This window comes from Taudactylus pleione, unplaced genomic scaffold, assembly GCF_031769625.1.
Source record: "Taudactylus pleione unplaced genomic scaffold, aTauple2 ptg000201l, whole genome shotgun sequence".
In the NCBI taxonomy this organism is placed as follows: Eukaryota; Metazoa; Chordata; class Amphibia; order Anura; family Myobatrachidae; genus Taudactylus; species Taudactylus pleione.
Window position 1 is genome coordinate 51406897 of NW_028284603.1, and position 27822 is coordinate 51434718.

The window sequence follows — 27822 nt, forward strand, 5'->3', positions numbered from 1 at the left end:
TTCAGAGATCTGATTTTTTATTATGTTATATGTAGATTTAAATTATATTATACTGTATTATATTATGTATATTATATTGTGCTGCTAGAGCTCTACGGTCTCATTTAGCATTATTGCAGAGATGGGTAAGGAGGGGAATATTCTACATTATAATGTCATCAGAGATATGGGGCCTGATTTTGAATTACAGAGATTGAAGTATGGGGAACTCTATATTAAAATGCCAACAGAGATCTCATGAACAACCATGGCTGTGTATGAATCTAATAATTAAGACACTTTCATAGAGGAGCTGACTATAAAAACTCAAAGTTCAATATTATCATCAGCATCAATCAACTGATGTCTGTCACTCAGCAATGAGCCCTGAGATTTATAAGTCACCTTCTTAGAATTTACCTTCTTCATCCAGCGAGAAGTCTAAACTATTTCTGCTGGGAGGTGGAGACATATTCTGTAGAGCACATCCTCAGAGGTGACCTCAGAAGAATAGAAAAGAAAATGTGTTAAAATTATACTCTTAACTTATAAAGAGAATATACACATAAAATATAAACATGAATACGAAAACCATCAGCCTGAAACCATCTCTTCGTTCCATAACCATCTTCCAGGTGTTAGGCCATCTCGCTCCATGCAGGTGGAAGGCTGGTGTTCTGGGGATGGTCCTCCAGTTGGAGCCCACATATGAGAACCCTCTGAACAGCTCCTGGTCTATTGAGCTCAGTGGTGTTATCTGAGCCTCTGCTGCTTCCATCTCCTCGATGTTACATCCTCGGGAGCTGTGTTCAATGGTGGGCTACAGGAAGAAGAGACAAATAAACATCCATGTACTAAAATCTGATTTCAAATTCATAAAAGCTAAAAGTGTTAGAAAAAAGTAAGATGTGACATGTATCTATGGAGCCGCTGATAGCACAGGCTAGTGTAGTGTGGTTCTGCTCAGTGGCCTCTCTATAAAGGGTGCGGGGTGTGCGGTGCATATATTGTAGGCTGCAAAGTCTACTGGCGCCCAAACCATACCAGGGCCAAAACTAGGATTTTTCTCACCCGCGGGAAGGCAGTAATTTGGCCCCTCCCCCCCAAAAAAACAACAATGAAGACATTTTTTTACGTGCAATGCATGTGCACTCCTGAAAAGGGTGTGTAGTTTCATGTATTACATTACGCCACACAGTAATGCCCACAACACATTATACCACAGTAATGTCCCTTACAACACATTATGCCACACTAATGCCCCTAACACATTATGCCACAGTAATGCCCCTTAAGCATTAAGCCACCTTAATACCCCTTACACATTATTCCATAATAATACCCCTTACACATTATGCCATAATAATGCCCTCTTACACATTATGCCACAATACCCACCATAATGCACCTTACACATTTATGTCCCCCTTCCTTCCCCAAAGCCTTTCACCTTGTTCCCAGGATTTGAAGCCCCTCACCCTAAAATTTGGAGCTGCACGCCGCATTGGCAAGCTTGCTTTCCAGCTAAGGATTTGGGGCCACATGCCTGCATTGGCAGGCAACCGTCCGCAGCCCTTGAGAGACAAACCACCATCATTCTAATGTGACACCGGTCACGGGCCAATCAGAACTTGCAGACCAGCAGCCGCTGCTGATTTGCAGCTGGTCCACGAGCTCTGATTGGCTCTCGATTGGCGCTACATGAGAATGATTGCAGCTCTGTGTCTCTGCAGGGCAACGGGCAGCTGCCTGCCAGTCCCGGCATGCGGCTCCAAACCCACACTAACAGCCAGGTACCTAGGCCCCCAATCAGCAGCCTGTTCTCAGTGCCCCCAAGACCAGTGTCAAGGGCACGTGCCCCCCTAGTAGCTGCCCTGACCATACACCCTGCACCCATGTTCAATACTCAGCTCTCCGGAGTTCCATGTTTGCAGTGGCTGGACTCAATATAATAATGTACATGAAATCACTTACTACATATGGGTGCAATGTGATTGCAGTTATTTCATTAGCTAAATAAAGCAAGTAATGCCACAGTGATCACCATGTGGATAGGCTGAGCGATGTCCTCTCATCATAAAATGATCGTTGACCTTCATCTTTTTATTATATTTGTAAATGACCCTTATTATCTTTAAATGCATTAATTGTGCAAAACTGCTTTTTTTCCTATACTTACTGGGTCAGGGACATGTGGTGGTGGGAGTCTAAGGGCTTCCAGCGAGACCCAATCCATGCGCTGGAACAAAGGATGCTGGCGGATGTTTCCGTTGGCTCCCAAACGCCTGGATGGATTTTTACACAGGAGCTGCTTAACGATGTCTTTAGCCACAGCTCCTGCCTTGTGGAACCGTCTGGGATGGTAGCGACGGGTTCCGGTAATCATTTCATTAATGATGACACCAAATGAATACCAATCCACTCCAGCGTTGTACTCCTCTCCTGCCAGCATCTACCATAGAGAAAGATATTATAGCACATTGTTACTCTATCATTATCTACTATAAGCCATGTGTCTGTGTCTCATTGGCACTAGTTCTTTGCTATTATCATCCCACCTCTTTCAGTAGGTAACACCTTGGGCAGCATTCTATAGCTGAGTCTTTGCCGCAAATTGCTCAAAGTGGCTAAAAACGTCACAACCGTGACTAGGAATGGTCATATAGGGCTTTCTATTGATGGTCACCTTCCATGGTGCCATCGATGATAACCATCGATGGTGCATAACAAAACATCTATGGAAAACCATTGATGGTTTGCACCACTTGATGGCCACTGCTGCTAGTAAATAGTGGGTTGCGGGCCAATATAAAACATGGGGTGGGACTTAGCAGGCTACCAGGGGGTGCAGCTAAGCTCCTTGTCTCTCTGTAGAAGAAAAAAACATTGAGCTCCATTGGCTCTCTGCAATCGATAGCAAAACCGTCGCCCATCGGTAGTAAACCTTTAATGCTTGTTAAATATCGATGGTCGATGGCCATCCTTAGCCGTGACTTCCACGGACAGTACTCAAAGTGAATCTGTCACTCAGTGATGTCAATAGGGAAGTGTGAGCAGTGTCATTGTGCAGGGCCCTTGGTATGGCACTGTCTCTGTCCCAGGCTCCTGTATTTGGCTTGCAGGGTGCTTGGTCACTACAAACACACACCCTGCAGCCTGTAGAGCTGCCTGGAGTGTCATAACACAATGAAGTCACATATTTATGGGCGGGGCTGGCACAGGGTGCCACAGAGTACTTCCCCAGCACTGCTGTCACACATGCTTGCTCCTGGGTAGGCAGGTCAATGATGCTCTTATTAAGAGTACAATAAAGGTGTGATGACACAGCTATGAACAGATGGAGGCCAGAATTATTATTTGGGGTAGGTCAGGGACGTGTGCACATTCACTGATGATGATGATCACCAGCACTAGCGACCCACTTGTCAATGAATGATGGCGAATGCACCACTTATTCTGGCAGGACATATAGGGCCTGATTCTGAATTGGACGCAATGCCGAAGGTCACAGAGTTGGGCAATGTTTTGCTACTGCGCTTACCCGAAAATCCCTAAAACTCCTACGGCGCATGTGTTACACAGTGTGTGCGCACAAAGACACTGATGAGCCGCACACCATCAGACATGTCTAGGAGAAGTGCTTGGCATTGCTGGGTGGTGACTGGGAGGTGGCTAAACAGATGCACAGAGATGGTCTGTATTATGGGCGTGTCAGTAACGTGTTTGTGTACATGGGTGCTCAATCACTCACAGTGAGGCCATACTTGTATAATCTGCACCTGCCATAGTGCTGGTATAAGTTTCTATGGTGTGACTGATGGTGGTGACTACAGATGCACCAGGCAGTATTACAGCATCTACATATGCCCATAGTGACGTCTCAGTCCTTGCACACACAGATGTACACCAGGGAAGGGCTGTGTAGTGGCATTACATGGTATCACATACGGGCGATTACTAAAGACACAGACACGTCTGCTCCCACCTCTGACTTAGGCCCATAATGTTTTATTTGTGTGTGGTGTAACCATTTTTTTCTCCATATGGAGAGTTTTTTCTATGTTTTAGAAAAGATTTTTACATTTTATGCCTAAAAGTGATGTAAACACTGTATTTTGCAGTCAAAACAAATGGCAAAAAACATTGATTAATAATGTAAGAAATGTATGTGACATCTTCCAGGCGTAAGCCGGAGCATATGCTGCTGATAGTAATAATATATTATACCCCTCACCTCTGGTGCCATATATCCAGGGGTTCCAGCGTAGGCTGTGGCTGTCTGGTCACCAAAGATGTTATCGATTGCCAGGCCGAAATCAGCAATTTTCAGATGACCAGACTCTGCCATCAGGATGTTATCTGGCTTTAGGTCTCTATAAAGAAAGATTTATGATAAATGAGAACTATTTTGTCTAGTGAGAAATATATACTGTACATGAATTACTAGTAGTATTACAGGAGTCACATTTTGCAGACAGCGCCACCTAGTGATTACAGTGATTTCAGTTCTTACATTAAGCGTAATAAGAAAGTGCACATCACTGTGACCTGATTATGGGCTCTATTTATTAACATTATTTTTACTAAAATAAAGTGAAAAAGGGTGTTTTCACACCCTTTTCACATTATTTTAGTTTCACCTGTAGTTATTACAGGGCAATTGGAGTAGAATTAGTAAAATTCTACTCCAAACCCCAGTATCACTTATTTTTAGTAAAGCAGATCGCATTTCCCATAATTGTAATGGGAAATGTGATCCGACCATAGTTACTAAAAATAAATTGTAAAAAAATACCGGGGGAAGCCCTGTGATAATAACGCCACCTGGAGGTGGCGTTATCCAGGATCTCCCCCGGTTACCGGGCTCCCACTCTGCTCTAACGGGGAGAGCAGAGGCGGGAGCTGGTACCAGTAATCAGCTATGTGGTCTAAGCAGACCGCAAGCTGATTGCTGTAAAAAAAAGAAAAAAAAAATGAAACATTTTTTTTTTACTTACCTGAATCCAGGGACCGGTGATCGGGCCTCCGGTGATGGCTCCTCTCCGGTCAGCTGGTCTCCCATAGTGCACTGCGGCCCGGTCATCAGGTGATCGGGCGCCAGTGCAGTATGGGAGATCACCTGATCGGGAAGCCCGGAGAAGACCACCGGAGGCCAGGAGGATGCAGGTAAGTGTAATGAAGGGAGGGGGGTTGCGGGGGGGTCGCGGGGGTCCGCGATCGTGGGGGCGGGGCTTAGCGTCGGTGGGGGGGTAGTAGCGGTGGTCGGTCGGCGCATGCGCGGGCTCTTAGTTGCGGTATTTTTTCCGAAAATACCGCGACTAGAGTGCGGATGGGATCCGCAGGGACAGAGCTTTATCGCAAGCTCTGTCCCTGCAAGGGATTTATAGTAAATCCCTGTGATATTGCCTGAATTCGCAATGCGAATTCACTCGGTAATATCACACTACAATCCGCATTCAATATGCGGATTGTAATAAATAGAGCCCTATGTATGAAATTGGAATTATTAGTATAATTACCGATGGATGATACCCTTAGAGTGCAGGTGTTGTACACCACATGTGATCTCAGCTGCGTAGAACCTTAAAGAGAAGAAATTATTGTAACTTGTTGACACTAGAAAAAGGTAGAAAACCTGATATCCCCACTTACCCCCTCATGTCATACACTGCCCCTGTCACATGACACCCTGTTATCACTGACACATTCTCACAACTATGCTCCCACATGATCAGCACATTGACATATATGGAAGACATTCCATGATCTAATAAGACCATATGTTAGCAGGGCTATCAAGACAATGGTGGGACCAGGTGATATATAGGTGGTGTGGTCAAATCCCCCTGCAAAAAATGACTGGAAAATACTATGTGCACCTGCAAAGGGGGGCCCAGGCACCCCGCCAAGCCCCTCAAACAAGTCCAGGCCCCGGTAATTAGTATCTGCTCCCCCTTCTCTCTGTGCCCCTGCATGTTATTCTATCCATACTCACATTCAACATAAAGACCAAATTAAGGTGATCAGTAATGAAAAGATTACATTGAACATTTGCCATTCCCTGGAGAGGATGGCCCAGGTGTATGGGATGGGGGCATGTACATTAAAGTCTGCGTTTTATTTAAGTCTAACTCCTTTCAATGCAGATGTAATGCAGCTCAAAACTGAGTATTATTATCTTAAACAAGCTCTATTGATAAGGACAAGGTACCCCAGTAATGTTAGCTGCTGGGCCATCTAGCGTCCCTGCTTTGGGTAAAGGTGTAGGGGTAGGAAATATTAAGGGGAATTTACAAAAGGTGTACAACCCTTATACTGTCCCTATCTCTGCACACCCTGTTACAGTTCATTTCAGTACATGTCTGTTGTATTTGAGGTGCTTACGTTGCGCTGGTGATGTCCAAGCAGCCTTTCCTCTGCAGGAACTGGTATAAGTCCCCGCCACTCGCGTATTCCAGACCCAGAAATAGATGGTTCTGTTTGATTGGACACACACAACAGTCATATAATACATTTTATTAGGAGAACATGGCAACAACTCCAAGTGAGCGTACTGGCTCATAGTAACATTATTACCCAAGAAGAGATGAAACCTGTATTTATGGTAAATGTGTAAATATAAATAAAGAATTCTAACTAATGATCCTTGTCTAAAATACACTGTACCGTGGTCTGGAAGGCAAGGTGACCATGGATGAGGAAGGCACTACCAGACGCAACCTCTAGCACCCTGCGCTCCACAAACACCAGCTCCGGGTCCTTCAATAGCAGCTTTCTCTTCTTGATGACCTTCACTGCCAGTCGCTGACCAGTCAGAGAGTCCTCAGCCAGCAGGACCTACAGGTGATAGAGGCATACACACACAATCATATTTCTACTTACATTTTATTACCTCTATACGCATCCATATCTTTAGAGGTTAGCGGTATATTGTATTTCCAGTGTCATTAAAGTAAAAAATAAATGTCATTTTTAGATATTACACATTGACACATTACGTCCATGACGCCGATTGGAGGACCAGGCAGCAGCTCTGCCGGGAGGAGGTCACGCCCGCATGCCGTTACTCAGCAGCAGAGTCTTTGGGGGTAGGAGGGCAGAAGGCTTAGGGGGAAGGGGGGAAGCTCCGTGTGGCTTGAAGGGGGGCCCCCACAAGCCTTAACCTGGCCCTGTCCTACTGCTTTATGGTGATGCTTAATGACGTACATGGAGTGACAATGATAATATATTCATGATGCCTCCTTTACTACAATGTTTGAGTCACACAGTTGTTACCTGAGTTATGTAACCACAGTCACATGACTTACCTTCCCAAAGCTGCCCTGGCCCAGTAGATGGCAGAATGACAGCCTCTTGATGTATGAAGAGACTGTTTCTCCAGGAGCAGCTTCCTGAACACCACTTCCTCCTTATAGGGATAAAAAAGTGAACAATGTAACATTTACTATTCAGAGTTAGGGATCTATTTATTATCATTAGTTTTACTAAAATTAAGTGAAAAAGGGTGTTTTCACACCCTTTTCACATTATTTTAGTTTCACCTAAAGTTACTACAGGGCAATTGGAGTAGAATTCGTAAAATTCTACTCCAACCCCTACGTATCACTTATTTTTAGTAATCAGATCGCATTTCCCATAATTGGAATGGGAAATGCAATCTGTGTGCAAGTTACTAAAAATAAATTGTGAAAAATATACCTGGGGAGGCCCTGTGATAATAACGCCACCTGGAGGTGGCGTTATCCAGGGTCTCCCCCGGTTACCGGACTCCTGCTCCGCTCTAACATGCAGAGCCCGGAGTCGGCCCCAGTGATCAGCTGTGTGGTCTAAACAGACCACATGCTGATACACTGCAAAAAAAAAAAAGTCCAAAAAAAAATGTACTTACCTGAGTCCAGGGACCGGAGTTCGGGGCTCCGGTGATGTCCTCCCTCCGGTCAGCTGGTCTCCCTTATTGCACTGCGGCCCGGTCATCAGGTGACCGGGTCCCAGTGCAGTATGGGATGTCAGCTGACCGGAGTAATATCACACGACAATCTGCATTCACAATGCAGATTGTAGTAAATAGAGCTCTTAGAGGCACATGTAAAATGCATGTACATTATTGTATTGTATTACACCATTATGTAACTGTAATGCAGTCAGAATACTGTTGTGTACAGAGAGAGCACATAAACTCAGCCATATAGAGGAAAGTGGGTCATCAATTGCTACTGTTGGAAAAATGGTCAGGGATGGGCTGTGAAGGGGTATTTGCACCTCAGGCTGGTGTCATATTGCATCACCTTGTGCCGGTCAGTTGCTTAATATTATTTGTATAATAGCTGACCATCAGTGTATCTGGGATATCCTCAGTGGGCCCTATTGCTTAACCATTTAATTGACTAATATTTTCCAAAAATTACCCCAAAATTGTTGATTTTTTTAAATGATCAAATTATGTAAATAATTATTTACACCTAATTTGCTAAAACTTAATTAATAAATATGTAGATTATTAATGACATTATATTGAATAAGGGTAATAGTTCTTATTTACATAATTTGATTATTTAATAAATCAATAATTTTTGTAACAATTTAAAAGAAGAGTTTTATACAGGTAAAAAAAACTTTTTAGTGATATATAGTGTGTGTATATATATATAAATATATATATATATATACCATTTTTATAACTGGGCCAGCAGCAGCAGCAGTGAGTGGGCAATCCTGCGGGGCTGGCCAGGTGAGCAGTGCATGTAAATGGGGAGAGACGAGAATACACAGCATCCCTGAGCCCCTTGAGCTCAGGCTGCAGGAAGACTGTTTTAAAACAGGGGACTGAGCTATTAATTTTATTATTATTCTGTGGGCTAGTAATTTAATGTTATTGGATAGAGGACTGGGCTATTTATTAGTGTGGAGATATTATTTCATGTAATGGGGATGTGGGCTGGGCTATTAATTTATTGGTGTGGTGGGGTAATCATTTAGCAGTGGATGGGAACTGTTCATTTAATGATGAGGGATATTAATATAATAGTGGCATCTTGGCAATGTCTATTAATTTAAGGTGGGGATGAGGGTTATTTATTAAATATTGATGTTATTATGGGCTTTATAGGATGGAAGGTATATTTATTTATTGGGGATGGCTACATGGGATCAACAGTGGTCATGTTTATTATGTTGATCCCAGAATGGGAGATGTGAAATGACTGAGCAGTGAGCGCTGTATACCGTGATCACTCGCACCGCCGGTATTCTGTGCTGACTGCCCCAAGTCCTGACAATGCGCCTGTGCTGCTGCGCAGTGTGTAACTTCCCGTATCCCCACACAACTGCATGCCTGAAACTCTCTGTAACCCTGGTTCTCTCTAGAATATGTGTTATTTATTAATGGCAATGTGAAGGCACAATTGTCCCCTGTGGGCTATATTGCACTTTACACATTATATTGTGTAGGAATAATGTACTATAACTGTGAGGGGGGAGTGCTAGTCCCTTATTTTGCCAGGGGCCTTCACCATATTAACTGTAGGTGGGGCCAGGGGTATAACTAGGTATTTGAAGACCCCATAGCAAAAGTTTGAGAAGGGCCCTATGTAGCACCCAATAGCAGTGTAGGACTGGCCCACAGGGGTACAGGGGAAACCCCTGGTGGGCCCCACTGACCAAGGGCCTACCCTCTTCTCTAGTGCTCAGGATGCAGACTGTACACTTGAATTATTAATTATACATATGTTAAATTATACTGCACAGGACTATGATGTATTTTCTATAATGCATTGCTGTTATTAATCTTGTACATTATCTTGCATGCATTAGCAGTATTTACTATATAGATTCTTTAAGGGACCCAGACCATGCACTCTTAATGGTTAGCCAAGCCTCTGTGGAGGCTGGCCACAACCCCAAATATGGGCCCCTATCACTGCATTCCCCCGGTGGGCCCTTCATGCTCCAGTCCGAGACTGCCCAATGGTAAAAAAATATAACACATATAACTTTGACAAGGTAGATCAGCCCCCATCAGCACTGGGCCCTAAAGCAGGTGTACCCCTTGCATCTATTGTAGTTAGTAGGGATTAGCATAAGATGAGTAGTCAAGGCTAAAGCAACATGCAGGGCCGGTACGAGGCATGTTCATCTATTGCAGTCGAACAGGGGCGCCACCCCACTGAGGGCACACTAATGCCAACCTTCCCGATTTTCAGCGGGACAGTCCTGTTTTTTGGGCACTGCTCTGCTGTTCTACCCGCGGGCCGAAGTGTCCCGCTGGTGGTAAGGAGGTTGGGCACTCCCACCACCACAGCTGTGCCGGCCCCATAGAAAAGTAATGGACAATTCAGTGCAGCAAGAGGGCTGGGGGCAGCCCAGCTACTGAAGGAGTGCTGGGCTTGCCCCCAGCCTGACGTTAAATGGGATACGTGCCATACAGGCACGTCCCCAATTAGCGTCACTTAGGGGGCATGGTCTACGATAATTAGGCCACACCTCCTTTTTGGGTGCTCACGACTTCACCGAGTGCAGGGTGAGGGGCATCGTATTCCCTCTCCACACAGGGCGTGACTCCTCCTCGAGCCAGCCCTGGTAACATGCAATAGTATGTGGAGTTGTAGCAACTCAAGGGGGAGCATATTACAGTAAACAAACCTAAATACATAAAAAATGCTATAAAGTATTCAGTTATACCCCAAGTATTTCATTAATGTAGAGGTGAGATTGTATGGTGTGCTCCATTTTGTTGTGGCTAAAGGGTATTGACATTTAAAATACTCCCTGGAACTACAATGAAACATCTTACAATGGAATTGTTTCCTCTATGAGTAACAAGTAGACATAGCTTATTAGGAGCATCTCCACATAATTGTGGGCTATGCAGGGATTGTGCATATGTGTAAATACACCTGTATATTCAGGAGGATCTCTTGCACCAGGGAAAGGGCTGACGCAAGTGAGAACTAAAAATAATGACAGCTATGAAGCCAAGTGTACAGATTGTAGCAGTCCAGTCCCAAGGATGCATACAACTCAGCGTGTGGGTGATATCTGTATTTAGGGCCTGATCCATTACAGATCACTATTGCGATCGCAGCTGCGATTATGCATGCAGTTCTACTGCGAAATATGCTAATGTTTGCAACCACTCAGCCAGCATAGAGACGCCCACTACCGCTTTCTCACATCCGTAATACCTCTCAGTCAGAGACGGATTTAGACCTCACGGGGCCCTGGGCAAGATACCGATTTGGGGCCCAATATTATAGTAGGTTTTGCTGGAGCAAGATACACAGATCATATTACATACACACATCCATCCATACATATATATATATACATACATACATACACACACATATAGATACACACATACAGTATATATATTACACACAGTAATATGATTTGTATATGTTGCTCCAGGGACACCTACTGTAATATTTGCACAGTTATCACAGTAGGTGTTGCTAGATCACATTATATTATGTATATATTTATATATACATGGGAGAGGGAGCAAAGATGGAGACAGGAGGAAAGGGGGGAAAATAGGGTGAGGCGGGAAGAAAGGGGACGAACAGAGGTGGATGGGAGTAAAGGGGGGCCGACAGAGGGAAATAGGAGGAAATGTGGATAGACAGAGGGGATGGGAGGAAATGGGGGAAGAACATGATGAGAGAAGGAAAAAGGGAATAACAATGGAGAAAACTGAAGTTGGAAGATCAGGCAAGAAAATAAATACCTACATAGTGACTTGGCGAATATACAGTATGATAAACGAAATGACTGTATAGGAGTGGAGAGGGTTAAACTTCCTAGGCTGGGGGCAGACCAGTGTGGGGAATCATGTGATAATTAGGGCCTATGGGTTCTTAGGATTGTAGGTTTTAGCAGGGATATTAGAGTTTGTTGGAGGCGGAGTCAGCCTCTTTTGTTCCTGTCTTCCCACCCTCCCTCCCTAAATTTTATGTTATGTGCTCTCTTTAATTTGGGTTTGGTGATTTCTTCGTTGGCTATTTTAGGCGGGAAAGAACGGCAGGTTACCTATTAGCACTGTGAATATTGGTTTACTTTTTGTTTCGCTTACCTTTGTTGACTGTTAAAGTCTGCTGGACCACCCCGCCGGGGGCAACATCATCACCTTTCAGGGTGGGTAGTCAAGGTAGAAGGCTTGAGCGTATTGTGTTGTGGTTAGAGTGTTTATAGTGTTAGGCTTGGGCTGTTGTTAGCCGTTCTTTCTTTGCAACTATATTTAAATTAATTTAATTAATTTTAGTAATTAATTCATTATCTGTTAATTAAATAAAATAGCTAACAATTCTGCCAAATACAAGTCTCTGTGTCTTTATTTCAATCGAGTATGTTTTATTGTCAATGATTCACGCACTGATCAATCCTCAGACGATGGGAGGTTTATATATATGTATATGCGTACGCATATAATTAGAATTTTTTTTATCAGTTAAACTTACCCAGAGTGCCATCATTCTGTTTGTTCTGGGTCCTGTTGTCTTCATAAGCAGAAGACCATTGTACACAGTAATCACCCCATGGATCTCAGAAGGGGGGTGAAATCAGTTAGGGCAGGGGGAGGTTGACACTGGCCAAAGCAGCATAGTGTAGGGGAGGTTGATTGGTTGGGGCTGCCAGGATTAGTGCATGCTACCAGGGGGAGATTGCTATCATTGTGACTATGGGGGAAAACTACTACTGGCCATAGCTACTGGGGAGGGTGGTTGGACTGGGCTGCCAGAGGGAGCTGGCTACACTGCGGGATGGAGGTGCCATTACAGCGACTGGGTAAGGTTACTGGCCATAGCTGCGGGCGGAGGTAGTTTAGACTGTACTGCACTGCAGAGATCAGCACATGCTGCTGGGTGTAGCGGGCTACACTGCGGGGGCCGGGGGGGGGATGATTACAGCAGCGCAGGTGACATGGGAGGTTGGTTGGAGGAGGCTGATACACAGTGCGGGAAGGAGGCTGGCATTACACTGCAGGGAGAGGGTTTGGAGGAGATGCGAGATGCTGTGACTGCAGCAGCTCACGCTGCACACATCACGGCTGGGGGTGGAGCTAAATGAGGTGAGGAGCTGGAAAATGAGCAGCGCTGCTGCTACAGTGCCTGTGTGTCTAGCAGCAACACGGTGCTGCAGGTTCTCTCCAGGGCCGGATTTAGGGGGGCCCGATCACGGGCCCCTTGGGACCCAATGGGCCCTAGGCGGACGCCTAGGTTGCCTAATGGTAAATCCGGCCCTGCTCTCAGTTCTGCGTATAAATCGGTAACAATGAGTAACATCGGCCCCTCACACAGAATTACAGCAGGTCTGACCTGTCTCAGGAATTGAAACATACAGATCACAGGTGCACAACCCCAAATTACTAATTACATATAAATACATTTTCAATCAAATTTTGCAATCGATAGAGGTTTTTAGCATAATCATGGCCAAGGTTATGGGCCTTCCCACCATATCCAGGTAACCTCTTTAGTGTAGGTCCCTAACATACTAGGGGTCAAATCCAGAGTGCAGGACGCCCCCAAAGTAGCCCAGCTAAGCCGCCCTAGGGCACCACCATAATAGGAAAAGTGAAGTGTAAAAGAAATAGTTAAGAGCAGCCACAGCTGCATATATATATATTCAGGGTGTGCAGTCCAGGAATCTTTCCTATATACTGAATCTTTCCTGTCTCAGGAATTGCAGGTTCCGTTGCATGCAGTGAGTACTCAGGCTGCATATGTTGTCACAGTAGCTAATGTATGCACATCCATGTAATGGCGTTCAAACGGACAGGCACGCCTGGGTTTCTCCTACCACTCCCTCGTCACCACCCCCAAACACTGACATCCCATCACTCACTCTGCGATGGCTTTCTATCTGCGTGTGTAAATTCAATGCTAACCTTCGCATGCGCAGTATGCACCATTGACCGATATGCGTATGCAGTTGCAATTGCGATCCATGCTGTTTCAGGCCCTTAGTTCTATATATGCAATGCTGGAGCTATTATGGCCAACTCGCATTGCACTCTGCATTTAAAACCAGACTCATGATCATTATCCAGCTGCATGCAGTCAGCTGTTATCATGCTTGTAATTAACTAGTTTATTTAAGGTGGTAAAAGATTATGGTTTTACAGGTGAAGCAAAGTTTGTTGCAGCAAACAGAATGTATTATGCTATTTATTCATATAACCCGGGTTACTGACAGCTTAACTCAGACCCTCCAACGCATACTTGTCTACTCTCCCGGGACTCTCCCGATAATAGGGTGCTGCTCCTGGCACCTCGTAAGACTAGGCAAGTCCCCCGGAATGGCCTCCGGCACCTTGCAAACCCACAAAAGTGGGCGGTCCGGGGGTGCGATGATGCGATTCGCGCTGAATCTCCCCCTGCCTTATAATGCCAGTAATATTGGCATTCTAAAGTGGGGGGTGGGGCCACTATGATGCGATTGCATCGGCATGCCCCCGCTCCGCCTACCTGAACCGCCCCCACCCTCCCTGCTGGATGGACCTGGCAGCCCACTCCCGAAGCCCCCTGCAGAAAAGTCGGAAAGTATGCTCCAACATGGCCATTCCATTAGGAATAAAATGCTCTGCTCCTGGACTTCCCTCTTAATTTATGATTGCAGACACCTGTGCTGAAACACCTATCTTATCAATTACCTAGTTCAGCACAGGTGACTGCAATCATACATTAGGTGGGACCCCAGGAGCAGAGCATTTTGTATCTAATGGAATGGGTCATGTTAACTGTGATTCAAGATATCAGAGGTTTAGTTGTGACAAACCATTTACTGCACTAAATCCTGCCCCATATGTAAATAACTGGATAAAACCACATACTCTTCAGCAGTAAACATGTACCTATTGTAGTCAGCTGTAAGGTGCCCATGCAGGAGAGCACAATCTCTTTCTCATAGTAATTATGCCTGCTGCCCCTTTAAATTAAGCATCCTATTTCCATAGCCATGTAACAGCACTGGGTGTGGTTATCATTATCTAGTCCCCTATGCCCGATATCCCCTAACAATGCATGATAAAAGGGAAATGCTGCATTTTCCATCTAGAAGGAGTAATCACCCCCTCCCCCCGACACATAGTGATTGCATTATGGCTGGTGGGGCAATTTAAGGCTAGGTGGTGCTAAGCAGCTGCAGAGGTGAGAGGACTGCACATGAATAACAGGGATAAATCACATACCTACAGAATAACCTAAGGCCATCAGGCTGAGGGGGAGGATATACAGATTGAGGGGACATGACAGCAGAAAACAAGCTACAGAAGGTCACTAAGGGTATATCTTCAGTTGAGCCATGGGCAGGGCTACAAACAGAAATCTTGGGGCCTGGTACACTGATATCTCTGGGGGGCCCCCTCGACCCCCCTCGCCCACATATATCTCCCCTGCATTTGCCAAAACATGTGTTACAGCTATACATTGAACAGAGATACCCCCATATATATATTAGCTATACACTGAACAGAGATACCCCCATACATATTACAGAGACAATGAGCCTTTGTCACCCCTGTATTGCCACATAATGCCAACACCACTACTGCAAGTCATATGTTGCAGAAGTAACCACATTATCATCTATAACTTGCCCAGGACCCCACGATAGATAGATAGATAGATAGATAGATAGATAGATAGATAGATAGATAGATATGATATAGGAAACAGATAGATAGATAGATAGATAGATAGATAGATAGATAGATAGATAGATAGATAGATGTGACATAGATAGAGAGATAAATATGATATAGGACATAGACAAATAGATGAGACAGATATGAGATAGATAGATGATAGATAGATATGAGATAGAGAGATAGATATGATATAGGAGACAGATAGATAGATAAATAGATAGATAGATGTGACATAGATAGAGAGATAAATGTGATATAGGAGACATAGATAAATAGATGAGACAGATATGAGACAGAAAGATAGATATGAGATAGAGAGATAGATAAGATATAGGAGACAGATAGATAGATAGATAGATAGATAGATAGATAGATAGATAGATAGATAGATAGATGTGACATAGATAGATAGATGCATACCTCCCAACATTCTAACTTAGCTAGGTGTCTATGGAAAATGGGAAAGAGCCTCGCGACTTCCCCCATTTTCGTCACTTTGGGGGATGTGCTTGGGGAGCGCGGTTTGTGCTGTCCCCAACTTCCCCCCCACCGCAGGACACTGCGGCGAGTGGGTGGGACAGCGGGACAGTCCCAGAAAAACGGGATGTCCTGCATCCAGTTGGGAGGTATGTAGATGTGATATAGATAGATAGATATGAGATAGATCGATAAATATGAGATAGATCGATCGATAGATACTGTAGATAGATAAATATGAGATAGATAGATAGAGTAGATACTGTAGATAGATAGCTATGAGATAGACAGATATTAGATAGATAGATATTATATAGATAGATTTGAGATAGATATGTGATAGATAGATAGATATGAGATAGATAGATAGATATGAGATAGATAGATAGATATGAGATAGATAGATAGATAGATAGATAGATAGATAGATAGATAGATATGAGATAGATAGACCATTTTAAAGCCACCCTCTGCTTATACCCATTTTTTTATATTATATATATATTTGGCAGTAGCAGCACAGCGTTTTTGTTTTAAATACTATCCCATAATATTCTATATGTAAATCCAATGCAAAACTAATTAAATTAATTGATTTTGCTTACCGCATCTCACAGTTAGTGTGTGTACCAGTCAGCTGCTGCGCTGCCATTCAGTGACTGTCAGATGCTATGGACTGGTTGGGACTGCCAGCCAGGGAGGGTCAGGTGTCATAGATAGGATTCTGTAGTGTGGAGGGACTGGAGTGGTGGTGCTGCAGGGCTGCTTATGGACAGTGCATATGGATTAGTTTTGCATTGGACACCATTACTGGGGGGAGCTACTACTGGGGACACCATTACTGGGGGGGAGCTACTACTACTGGGGACACCATTACTGGGGGGTAGCCACTACTACTGGGGACACCATTACTGGGGGAAGCTACTACTACTGGGGACACCATTACTGGGGGGGACTACTACTACTGGGGACACCATTACTGGGGGGGACTACTACTACTGGGGACACCATTACTGGGGGGAGCTACTACTACTGGGGACACCATTACTGGGGGGGACTACTACTACTGGGGACACCATTACTGGGGGGAGCTACTACTACTGGGGACACCATTACTGGGGGGGACTACTACTACTGGGGACACCATTACTGGGGGGAGCTACTACTACTGGGGACACAATTACTGGGGGGGACTACTACTACTGGGGACACCATTACTGGGGGGAGCTACTACTACTGGGGATACCATTACTGGGGGGGGAGCTACTACTGGGGACACCATTACTGGTGGGGCTACTACTGGGGGTACTGCATTGGGAGGGGGAACCTCTACTGGGGACTACTATTGGGGGGAAACTACTACTGGGGGCACTATATAAGGGGCTTACTACTAGGGGACCACTACTGGGGGCACTAAATAGGGAGAACCACTACAGGGGGCCCTGTATAGGGGGGATCGCTGCTGGGGGCCTGCATAAGGGGGACCACTACTGGGGGCACTGAATAAGGGGAACTAATAAGGGGCTGCATAAGGGGGACCACTACTGGGGGAACTAATGGGGGGCTGCTTAAGGGGGACCACTACTGGGGGTACTGTAAAAGGGGCACTACTATGGGCCTGCATAAGAGGGACCACAACTGGGGACATTGTATACTGGGGTACTGTATAAGGGGCACTACTGGGGTTAAGGTGCATATGGAAAGGAATGGTCAGAGTGACGATAAAGGGGTGTGTCATGTTCACATGCCCCATTTTTAAGTGACCACGCCCATTTTTCCACCATTTTTAGCCTTCCTGGTGCTTCTCTGGCTTGAATACATACTGCTTATCTTCTTATCTTCCCAACATGCACCTCCGTCTCCAAATTGGAGTTTCTATAGAGGAGTGTATAAAGAGGCGCAATATAAAAAAGCTCAGGGATGGGCTATATATATATATATATTTTTTTTTTTTTTTTACAAATCTGTGTCATTATACTGCTTGGAACGGCTACAGGGACTGATTGTACAAGATCCCTCTACCCTGGTTGTTTTCAGGCATAAAGAAGGATTTTTCTTCATATGACGCTATTCTGAGATGATATTATATAAAATAAGCGTCTACACCTTTATTTAATGTTTTGATGCTTGATGAGTTGCAAAAATGTTAAAGAGCTGTAGGGAGCAATGGCTTCTGCTCTACAGTGTGATACTGTACGAGCTGGTATTAATGGAGAAGATAATTGCGTTATCTTCTCTGGTAACACTTTGCTGTATAGTGGGAATAATACTGAAAAATGTGGTAACACTCATATCCGCATTGTTTAGTAGAAATGTGTTTGCTGAATAGAGCCCCAACTGTGATATTTTTAGGAAAACCAACAGAGATCATTATCTGTGTTAAAAAAAAAACTAATAACAGACAGTCCCAGGTAGTCCCTTGAACAGCAAAGTACGTTTTTGTATTTATTAATGCATATGTTTATCCATATAAATTAAGGTTGTTTATTGATTAATGCACATTTCATCACTGTAGTTCTTTTTCATAGAATATATTAAACTCTTTTTCTTTATATACTACACTTTAGCATTAAGCAAGTTCTCGTTGGAATTACCACAACCCCACTAATGGCAGTATATCACCTCACTAGTGGTTGGCCTTACCCCTAAGTGGGACCCATGATTACATTCCCTTTAGGGGCAGTAGATGTAGTCTTGGACCATGCTAACTTGAGCAAACAGTTAGAGACCCAAGAGATGGAAAATAACAGATAAAGAAGACTTATAGCCAAATTAAACACCAATTTCTAATTATATTCATAATTTCAGCTGCAAATCCTGATATTGTTATACTGCATGTGATGGCCATAAATGATTACCTCAGATAATATTGAATAATGACTTCATAAAGGTTATCATATTTACCACCAGTTCCACTTTTTATAAAGGCAAAAGGTACATAATTTGTCGGATGTGTGATTCTCATAGGAAATGGGTGTGGTAATTGTGGATAATGGGAGATGTCTAAACTGTCCAGATTGTTTTTGTTGTTTTCTTGTAAGGTTTGTATTATTCCAAGTCTACTGGTTGTCATGTCTTATATATTGATACGGCCATACCTGCTCGTTCCTGTCTCCTTCTAGAGTCACCAAAGTGAATGCCCTCCCCAGATGTTTTCCTTCTCTTCCTGTCTGCAATCATTCCACTGTCTATGCCAATTTCTTTTATCTGATCCTCTCTCTTCCTCCTCTTATCACTCTTTTGGTTGGTATAATCCATAGAAAAACTTTTCTGGCTCCCATCATCAGAGCTGTTTTTCACATGCAGGCACTTCTTTCTTCCTTTCTTGGGAGACTTGGTGGAAATCCTCTTTTTGGCCTTCTTGATGGCCCAAGACTCCTCCAAACTGTCAGATATCTTTCTTTTCTTCAAAGCCATCATCTTCTTTCTTCTCTTGTAGATAGAAAACTCCTCATCCTCTGAGCTCCTGGCTTCCTCCAGAAGCGACGCCATCCTGCCGACAGTCCAACTGTCTCTGACTCCCAACTGCCACTCAGAGTTTTGAAAGTAAACAGCAGCAGGTGATCATGTGACAGCAGCATGGAAGCTGATGATGGCACCAGCTATGCTTTACCAGACAGGCCACCACCATAGATGATGCCCATTTCATGTAGCTAACTTGTAGCTGATACTGTTACTTCTCCTATTACAATCAATTGATGTTGACAAATGCTTGAAGTTGCAAATCAGGGTAATTAAAAAAAACACATTAATTCATATACATTTTTGAGCTTGGAAGAGGGCCTCTGTGGCATCACTGACAAATCTCCTTGCTGGACTGACACAGATGGTGTTTCGCTTGTATCTTTTATCATGGATGCTGTTTTATGCTAATTAACTATAGAAGGCTAGCTTGTATTGTAAAGAATTTAACCTTTCAGACCTAGAAATTGAATAAATTATAGAGGCTTAAGTAGAAGTACGTATCAGCAACAGCATGACGCACAGTCACAGTGTCCTCTTTAGGGCCATAATTAATTTGAAGAGAAAAGTCAGAGGTCGGACTTTTCGCCATCATCGCCGTTTTTTGCAAGGGCATAGTATTGGGCGCGTGCCCGCTTATCCCCGTATTCAATTTGTATCCGGCGAAAAACTATACCCGGCGGAAAGATAAATAACAAAAAGTGCTGTTTGTTTTTGGGGAAATCATGCTGTCACCTCCCAAAAGATGTTCTGACATGGGGGATCACTTTGGGTACCCCCGATTTGGCCTGCTGAAGATAGTCGGGGTTTTTACATAGCCGCGGCAGGTGCATAAATGCGCCTGTGAAGAACTAGTGAAGAATAGCACTTAGCTTTTTTGGGGGAGTAAAAATAACAATGCCTATCAAATTTGGGGCACATGAAAATGGGTACAAGCATATTTTTAAGTCCCTAAAGTTATTTTTTAAAATTCTTCAAAAATGCACCTGCCACTACCAGCCGTATTCTAGAAAATGCACCTGCCGCTACCAGCCGCATACATGGGAAACCCCCCTGAATCATTTTTGGTAGTTTAAAACTTTTTCCCCAATATTTTTTTTTTCGCCTCCAAAATGAAAGTAAATTTTTTGGGGTGTCCTGAGGATTTTTAAAAAATGTTTTTTGACACAGATTACTTTTAGGGGACATTAAAAAGGCTGCAGGCTATTTTCTTTTATTCTGCACCCCAAAACCCCAATTCTGCACTTTTTTTCACCATGTATTACATGGAGAAAACATATACCCATTTTTTTTACAAAGACTTTTCGCATTGGTGAAAAGTCTTTGAAATTGAATATTGGGATAATTGAAACTGGCGAAAATTACGTCATCAGCGATAAATTATCGCCAATGTCAGACTTTTCGCCCCATATTAAATATGGCCCATAGTTGTTGTTGGTGGTGGAGTTTTAGAATTATTCTGCTGACTGCACCTGAGAAAACACTTGAAAACAAAGGGTTACCTGGAAGTCATTTCTCATCCCAAGGAGATGCAGAGGAGGAATCCGCTTAGATCCCTCTTCGCATTTCCGGAACTCCTTCCCATAGGAAGGACCCTACCACAAGGGTCTCGTCGCAAGCCCGATGGACGTGATGGTCTTGACCATTGCGACCATCTTCCTGGCCGCTCGCTATAGCTGTGGGTGGTCACCCACAGCTATACGAGCAGCCAGGAGGCTGCTCTAAAAATCAGGAAGGACGGCCCTGATTCAGAGCGAGCTCTCTGTCAGAGTGTCCGGCTCTGAATCAGGGCCAGAGTGCAATAAAGATATATATAGCAATTTATTGATACATAACCAAAAATCCAAAACACAGCCTAGCAATGATCACAACCTCTAATCAACCTTTAATGGGTTACCAGGTGGATACATTGCACTTTATTATTCACCTGGTTACCCCATTTGATGGGGTAATTTTAAATGGTTACATTTTTGTTCCATTTCAGCACTTTAGTAGTACACTTTGCACACACTGCACTTTTTTCACAAAGCACTTTACTGCACTTTGCTACAAGACTTATGCACATATATATATATAACCGTGTTCTCCCAAGGCTCTATTTAAAGGGCGGTTCGACCGGCAAAATTATCTTGCCGTCCAGGAACTGCAGCGCCGCCCGCTGTTTGCGCAGCGCCGCAGAAACCAATAACGCCTGTGGCATCTTCTCAACCAATCGCCGCCGGCAGATTCTCTTCACTACAGCTCCCAGAATCACCCTGGCGCTTGCGGCTCCTCCTCCCTCTGTGTGCGCCTTCTGCAGCTGCCGCCTGCTCGTCGTTCTGTGTTCCTGGCTTACTCAGCCTCACTCCGGTCCCTCTCCATCACACGCTGCTCCCGCCACAGCCACTCTCCATTCACTGTGCCTCAGTGGGGATGTCGGACCCGGGCTGGGGAGGTGTGCAGACCAGTTGTCCAGGTGTAAACGGTGCTGGTAGAGGAGCACCCTGAAAGGTAAGGACTCCTGTCATTGGTGTTACTGGAAGGCTTTGTGGCCCCTGTCACTATCCAGCTGTGTGGCCCCTTTGCCTGGTATTAATTCCCATTTACCCTGACTGCTGTGTCCACCCCCGTCCTTAGCACTGCCTGTCCCTAACCACCTCCTTGTCCACAATACTGCCCTTGCTATCTACCTCCACCCCCTCCCAACACCCAAGCCAGGCATAGTGTGCAATAAGGGGCCATACTGAGTGGGCATAATGTGCAATAAGGGGACATACTGTGTATATATTGGGCAATAAGGGGGCATACTGTGTACATCATGGGCAATAAAGGGGCCATATTGTGTGGGCTTAATGTGAATTGATACTATTGTGTGGCCACACCCCCTCCATGGAAAGCTACGCCCCTTTTTGCAAATTTTCTGGGGAGAACACTGTATGAACACTACTGCACTTCATTCTTGACCCAGTGGGTTATAACACACCATTATACTTAAGTCATGCTAGTCGCTTGAACCAGTTTCGCTTATCAAACATATATATATATATATATATATATATATAGAGGTAAGGAAAGTGCGGCACTCAGAAGATTTGGTATGCATTAAAGGATTTTACTCCTGTGGTCCACGTTTCTATGAGTTATCATTTTCGTCAGGACAAAGTATACAACATAAGCTCACCTTCCCTTACTTCTATTATTGCCGGTCTGGAGTCCGGACGTACATGTGCAGGCAACGGGGTGCAGTTAGTATCTTTTCAGTGAGTGCCGGATCCCTTTGGAATATATATATATATATATATATATACAAGCAGATAGGTTCGGCACACCCCATTCCTTAAACAATTGCCTGCGTGCCCTTGGAAATATCAGGTACACAAAATATGTAATGCCTAACCGGCAAAATAGAAAAAGTTTTTACGTCAACGTTTCTGGGCTATCACGCCCCGTCATCAGGAAGACATAAACACAACAAACACATGTACAGCTTACCTTATATCCCCACCCGAAGACAAATGAGTTGTGACTGAGACAGCAGAGAAGTGTGCACGCGACCGGAGCCTGTGTGCGGTGCATCATGATGACGCAACAGCCTCAAGCTCCGGCGGTCTCCATAGAAACCTGAAGCGCTGCTCCGGCTACTGCCTGTCAGAAAAATGTGCAAAAGAGTAAAGAAAAATCAATAAACATCGAATCACATTAAAATCTATGAAGATAACAACATTGAAACAATAGGATATGCACAATTAGCACCCAATCAAAAACATAATGCAGTAAAATGCATAAAATAAGAGAACTATGCTATACAAAATACAAAATGTTAAACTGATGATCACATGTCTCAATTAACTACATTAAATACTTTCAAATATTTGTATCCCCCATTATTTCATCACATTAACGAATTCCATGCAATACGCTCATTTAAACCTCGAGGGGCTACAGTGTCCAACTTGAATATCCAGGTTGCTTCTAATCTAGTTAAAGTTTTTAATCGGTCACCACCTCTCATCCGTTCTGGCACATGATCTATTATCTTGTATCTAAGAGAAGCTAACTGATGTATATAATCACGAAAATGAGATGCCACCGGCTGATCCATAGGTTTACCTCTAAGTGCCGCTTTTATGGCTGACCTATGGAGGGCCATTCGTTCCTTACATTTCCGTGATGTTATCCCTAGGTAATATAACCCACAGGGACAAGTAATAATATTTATCACATAGGTGCCGTGTTGTGTTTTGCCGGTTAGGCATTACATATTTTGTATATATAATATATATATTATATATATGCATTGGCATTTTTCAGCAGGAACAAGCAGGAACTCAGGAGCTGATTCAGACCCGGACGTTAAGAAGTGTTTGCTCATAGCTGGCCGATGATTGCATTGTGTGCATGAGTATGCATCGCAGGGCACGTGCGCAAACCAGTGCGAAAGATCAGGAAGTGTTCGCTCGCCCAGCATAGACAGCCCAGCAGAGTGAGTGACAGGAGAAGCCATTTGTGGTAACAGGGGCAGGCCACTAGAAACGGGGGAGTGTAGATGTGAACGCGGTCGTGTCTGACAGAAATAACGCCGTTTCAGAGGCGCGCATAATTAACAGGCAGTGTCATAGTACACGTCACTTGGTTGTATTTCACACTGAAGTGATCGTAGTGCTTGAGGTAGGGTACAGTCTACCTCAAGCGCTGCGTTCACATCCGATGGTACACGATGTACCCATGCTTGCATACACTTCCTGAAGATGACGGGCATTAGTGGGCGGCTTAAGACAGGCTGGTGAGCGTCTACATACACAAAGTGATCACACGCCAGAACATAGTGGGCATGCTTAAGCCTTGCCGTGCGATTGCCTGCCGTGCCATCACTTGGCCAAATTTGCATATGCTGGGAGCGAAAGAACGCATCTAGCGAGTGGGTCTGAATGAGCTTCTTAGATCCTGATCCTCTCATTGACTATGACGTAATGTCCTGGGGCCAAAATGTATTTTCCATTAGAGGAACCTAATGACATGGTCATGTCTTCATCTATAACCTGCAGCTGTTGCAAGGTAAGTGTGTGTGTGTGTGTGTGATGTATGTGTGACATATACATGTTTGTGTTTAGCTATAGATATACAGTATATGTGTGTATGTGCAATATGCATATATATATATATATATATATATATGTATGCATACCTCCCAACTGTCCCGCATTCTGAGGGACAGTCCCATTTTTCTGGGGTGTGACGCGGTCAAAGGGGGCGGGGCCCAGCAGCTGATGCGGTGTTGGGGGCGGAGGATGGGGGCGTGGTAGCGCAATCGTGTCATCATGGCTCCGCCCTCTCTTCACAATGCCCGGATTAATGGCATTGTGCAGCCAGAGGCGGAACCACGATGACGCGAATCGCGTCACCGGCCCCCCTGCTGCCGAGGTTTTTCCTTACAAGCGCGGGGGTGTGCGGACACTTCGCCGGGGGCCAGGAGGATTGCCTGCCTTCCCGGGAGGTCGGGAGCGGCACCCGATTTTTGGGAGGCTCCCGACCAAATCGGGAGGGTAGGTAAGTATGCATACATACATAAATACATACACACACACATACATACACAAATACACACATACATACACACACATACATACACACATACATACACACATACATACATGCACACATACATAAATACACACATACATACATAAATACATGCATACATACACACACATACATAAATACACACATACATACATAAATACATGCATACATACACATACATACATAAATAAATACATGCATACATACACATACATACATAAATATATTCATACATACACATATGAATTCTCACCAGGAAGCCATTGAGCAGCAGCTCCTCATGTAGTGTAGAGGGGCGGAGCTTCTTTTGTGATTGACAGGCTGGGAATCCATGGGTAGAAGGAGAGGACTTCAGGAGAGGGAAGGGGTGGCCCCCACACTGCCTGCATGTTCCATGTCAGTGAATGCATATACCCGACAGCCAGGAAGGTTCTTCTGATAATCCTCCAAATCTCCCCCTGACATGACACTGCACTCTGCATTCAAAGACATGGAACATGCAGGCAGTGTGGTGGCCACCTCTTCCTTATCCTTAGCACACAGCAGCACAGCACACATCAGAGCTGAGGCTGACAGCCTGGGTGGCCACGGCAGAGACTTGCTGGCAGCCTGGAGTGAAAAGGTCATACAGGAGTTGGGGCAGATAGCGGCGGCTTATTAGACCAACCAGAAGGTTGGTGGACTCAACAGCACCCTCCAGGGGCTGGCACTTTTAGGCAGCTGCCTAAGGCAGGGTACACATCAGAATGACCTGGGCATTATAGTGAGAGCCTGTATGCAATAGTGCAGCAAGCTGGGGATATGGGGCTTATATACTGTATGTATAGGTCTGTACCTGACTTGCGCTGCTGAGATATCTCTGGGACTTGTAGTTTAGCAGCAATTATCTGTCTACTTGTTCTAGATGGGATAGGCCTAGCATTATTTTTGCCTTTATGGCTCTACAGGTTCCAGCATTACCTTTAGAGACTAGAACAGAACCACACAATCACTAATACAATGTTCTTGTGTATAATTTCCTATTGACTGTACCTACTATACATCTTGTATGCAGGGTCGGCAACAGAAATCTTGGGGCCAAGTACGCTGATGTCTCTGGGGAGCCCCCCTCGAACACGCACACACCACCACCCCTGAACCCACCACGCCTGACCCAGCACCAACATATCCCTCCCCTGTGTGTGAGGGAGGCAGGGACAGAATTGCCAGGGGAGGGGCAGCATTGCGTGTAATGTCACCGCTGCATCATTCATTAATAGGCACAGCACGAACCAGGTGATGAGGGTACTCGGAGGGGGGCTGAGAGATGGTGCCATGGCTCATACCTCCCAACTTTTGTGTTCCACAGAGAGGGACACTTCGCGCACCTAAGGCGCATTGGTGAAAAGTGGGCGGAGCTCCGATGAAAAGGGGTGGGGTTTATTGGAAATGGGGCGGAGCCTCACAGCAAACCCCGTTTATGTCATCATAGGGGGTGTGCCCAGCAGTCTCCGAGATGCTGGGCAGCCCCCTACACAGGTGAACAGATGCAGCATCTGTTCACCTTCTCCACGCCCGCTGCTATTCAGAGCATCGGTATGTGCTCTCCCCAACTTCCCCCCCACTGCGGGACACTGCGACCCGCGAGTGAGACAGTGGGACAGTCCCAGAAAAACGGGACTGTCCTGCTGAGGTATGCATGACTGGCTTTATTTTGCTTAGTTGTGCGGCCGGCCAGTGTGGTCAGTCTGTATATCAAATTTAGTTGCTGCAGTGGCCCCATCATTTTCTGCACCTCTGAACCTCAGGGCACGGTACGGGTGTACCCTTAGTACCCCCTATTGCCGGACCTGCTTCTATGTATGTATATTGAGTCTGAATATGGTGTCATGTGTGCATATGATTATAGAATGGTCAAATAGAAATGTATTATTGGGGGACAATGTGGTAGTTTTTATAACTGTATAGGATCTAACATTTCATGAAGGTTCATATTCTTGAAGTTCTGTAACAGGAGGTTGAGTTTAGTATGAGCTATGACATTTGGGTATATGCCAATGACATAGTATGGTAATTTAGGTGTTGTATGTAGTGTTCAGCCTATCTGAAAAGGACATATTGATGCTTAAACGATTTTTTTGGAAGCATTACCACTGCCAGTACGTAGATCAGTCACATCTTCTGTTTGGAAGTTCGATGGTTTCGCAGACTTGCCAAGCATTACAGATGTGTGTAAGGTAAAGTGGGCATCTTAATGTTTGGCTGTGACGGCATTACGATTGCAATCATTAGCATATTTTCGCAGTGAGACTGCGTGTGTAATCGCAACTACAATCGCACTAGCGATCCGTAATGAATCAGGCCCATGGTGCATACACACTGTGCAATCTACCAAACGACTGAATGATATTTTTAACTGTCTGATGGTTAGATCGTTAATTATATGATGTTAACATATCGCCTGGTCATCCAGTAGTGCATACACACTGCATAATTTGCGGGGAATCGAGATTGTCAGATTGAGCCGCATGTAGGGGTGACCTGAAGATGTGACGGCCGCCCCACAGGAGCGAGCATAGTGCATATACAGTTGACGATTCTAAAAATTTGTCATTCTGATCCGTCGGAATCAGCCAAATCGTTTTTAAAAATCATCTAATGTGTACCCAGCTTTACTTTGTCATGCAGAAACGCTGGTCTTCACAAAGATAATTGCTTCA

The 27822-nt window shown here is 44.6% G+C and overlaps 1 protein-coding gene across 1 annotated transcript; it reads right to left on the reverse strand.

Annotated features, from left to right (window-relative positions):
* Nucleotides 1-520: 520 nt before the first annotated feature.
* On the reverse strand, nucleotides 521-19594 carry LOC148518394 (protein kinase C delta type-like). The gene is made up of 8 exons (XM_088477452.1): nucleotides 19201-19594; nucleotides 7287-7387; nucleotides 6646-6816; nucleotides 6364-6455; nucleotides 5499-5561; nucleotides 4214-4352; nucleotides 2159-2431; nucleotides 521-799 (listed from the first exon to the last, which is right to left on the reverse strand). The coding sequence occupies exons 1-8, from the start codon at nucleotides 19592-19594 to the stop codon at nucleotides 521-523; spliced, it is 1512 nt and encodes a 503-aa protein (XP_088333578.1).
* Nucleotides 19595-27822: the final 8228 nt, after the last annotated feature.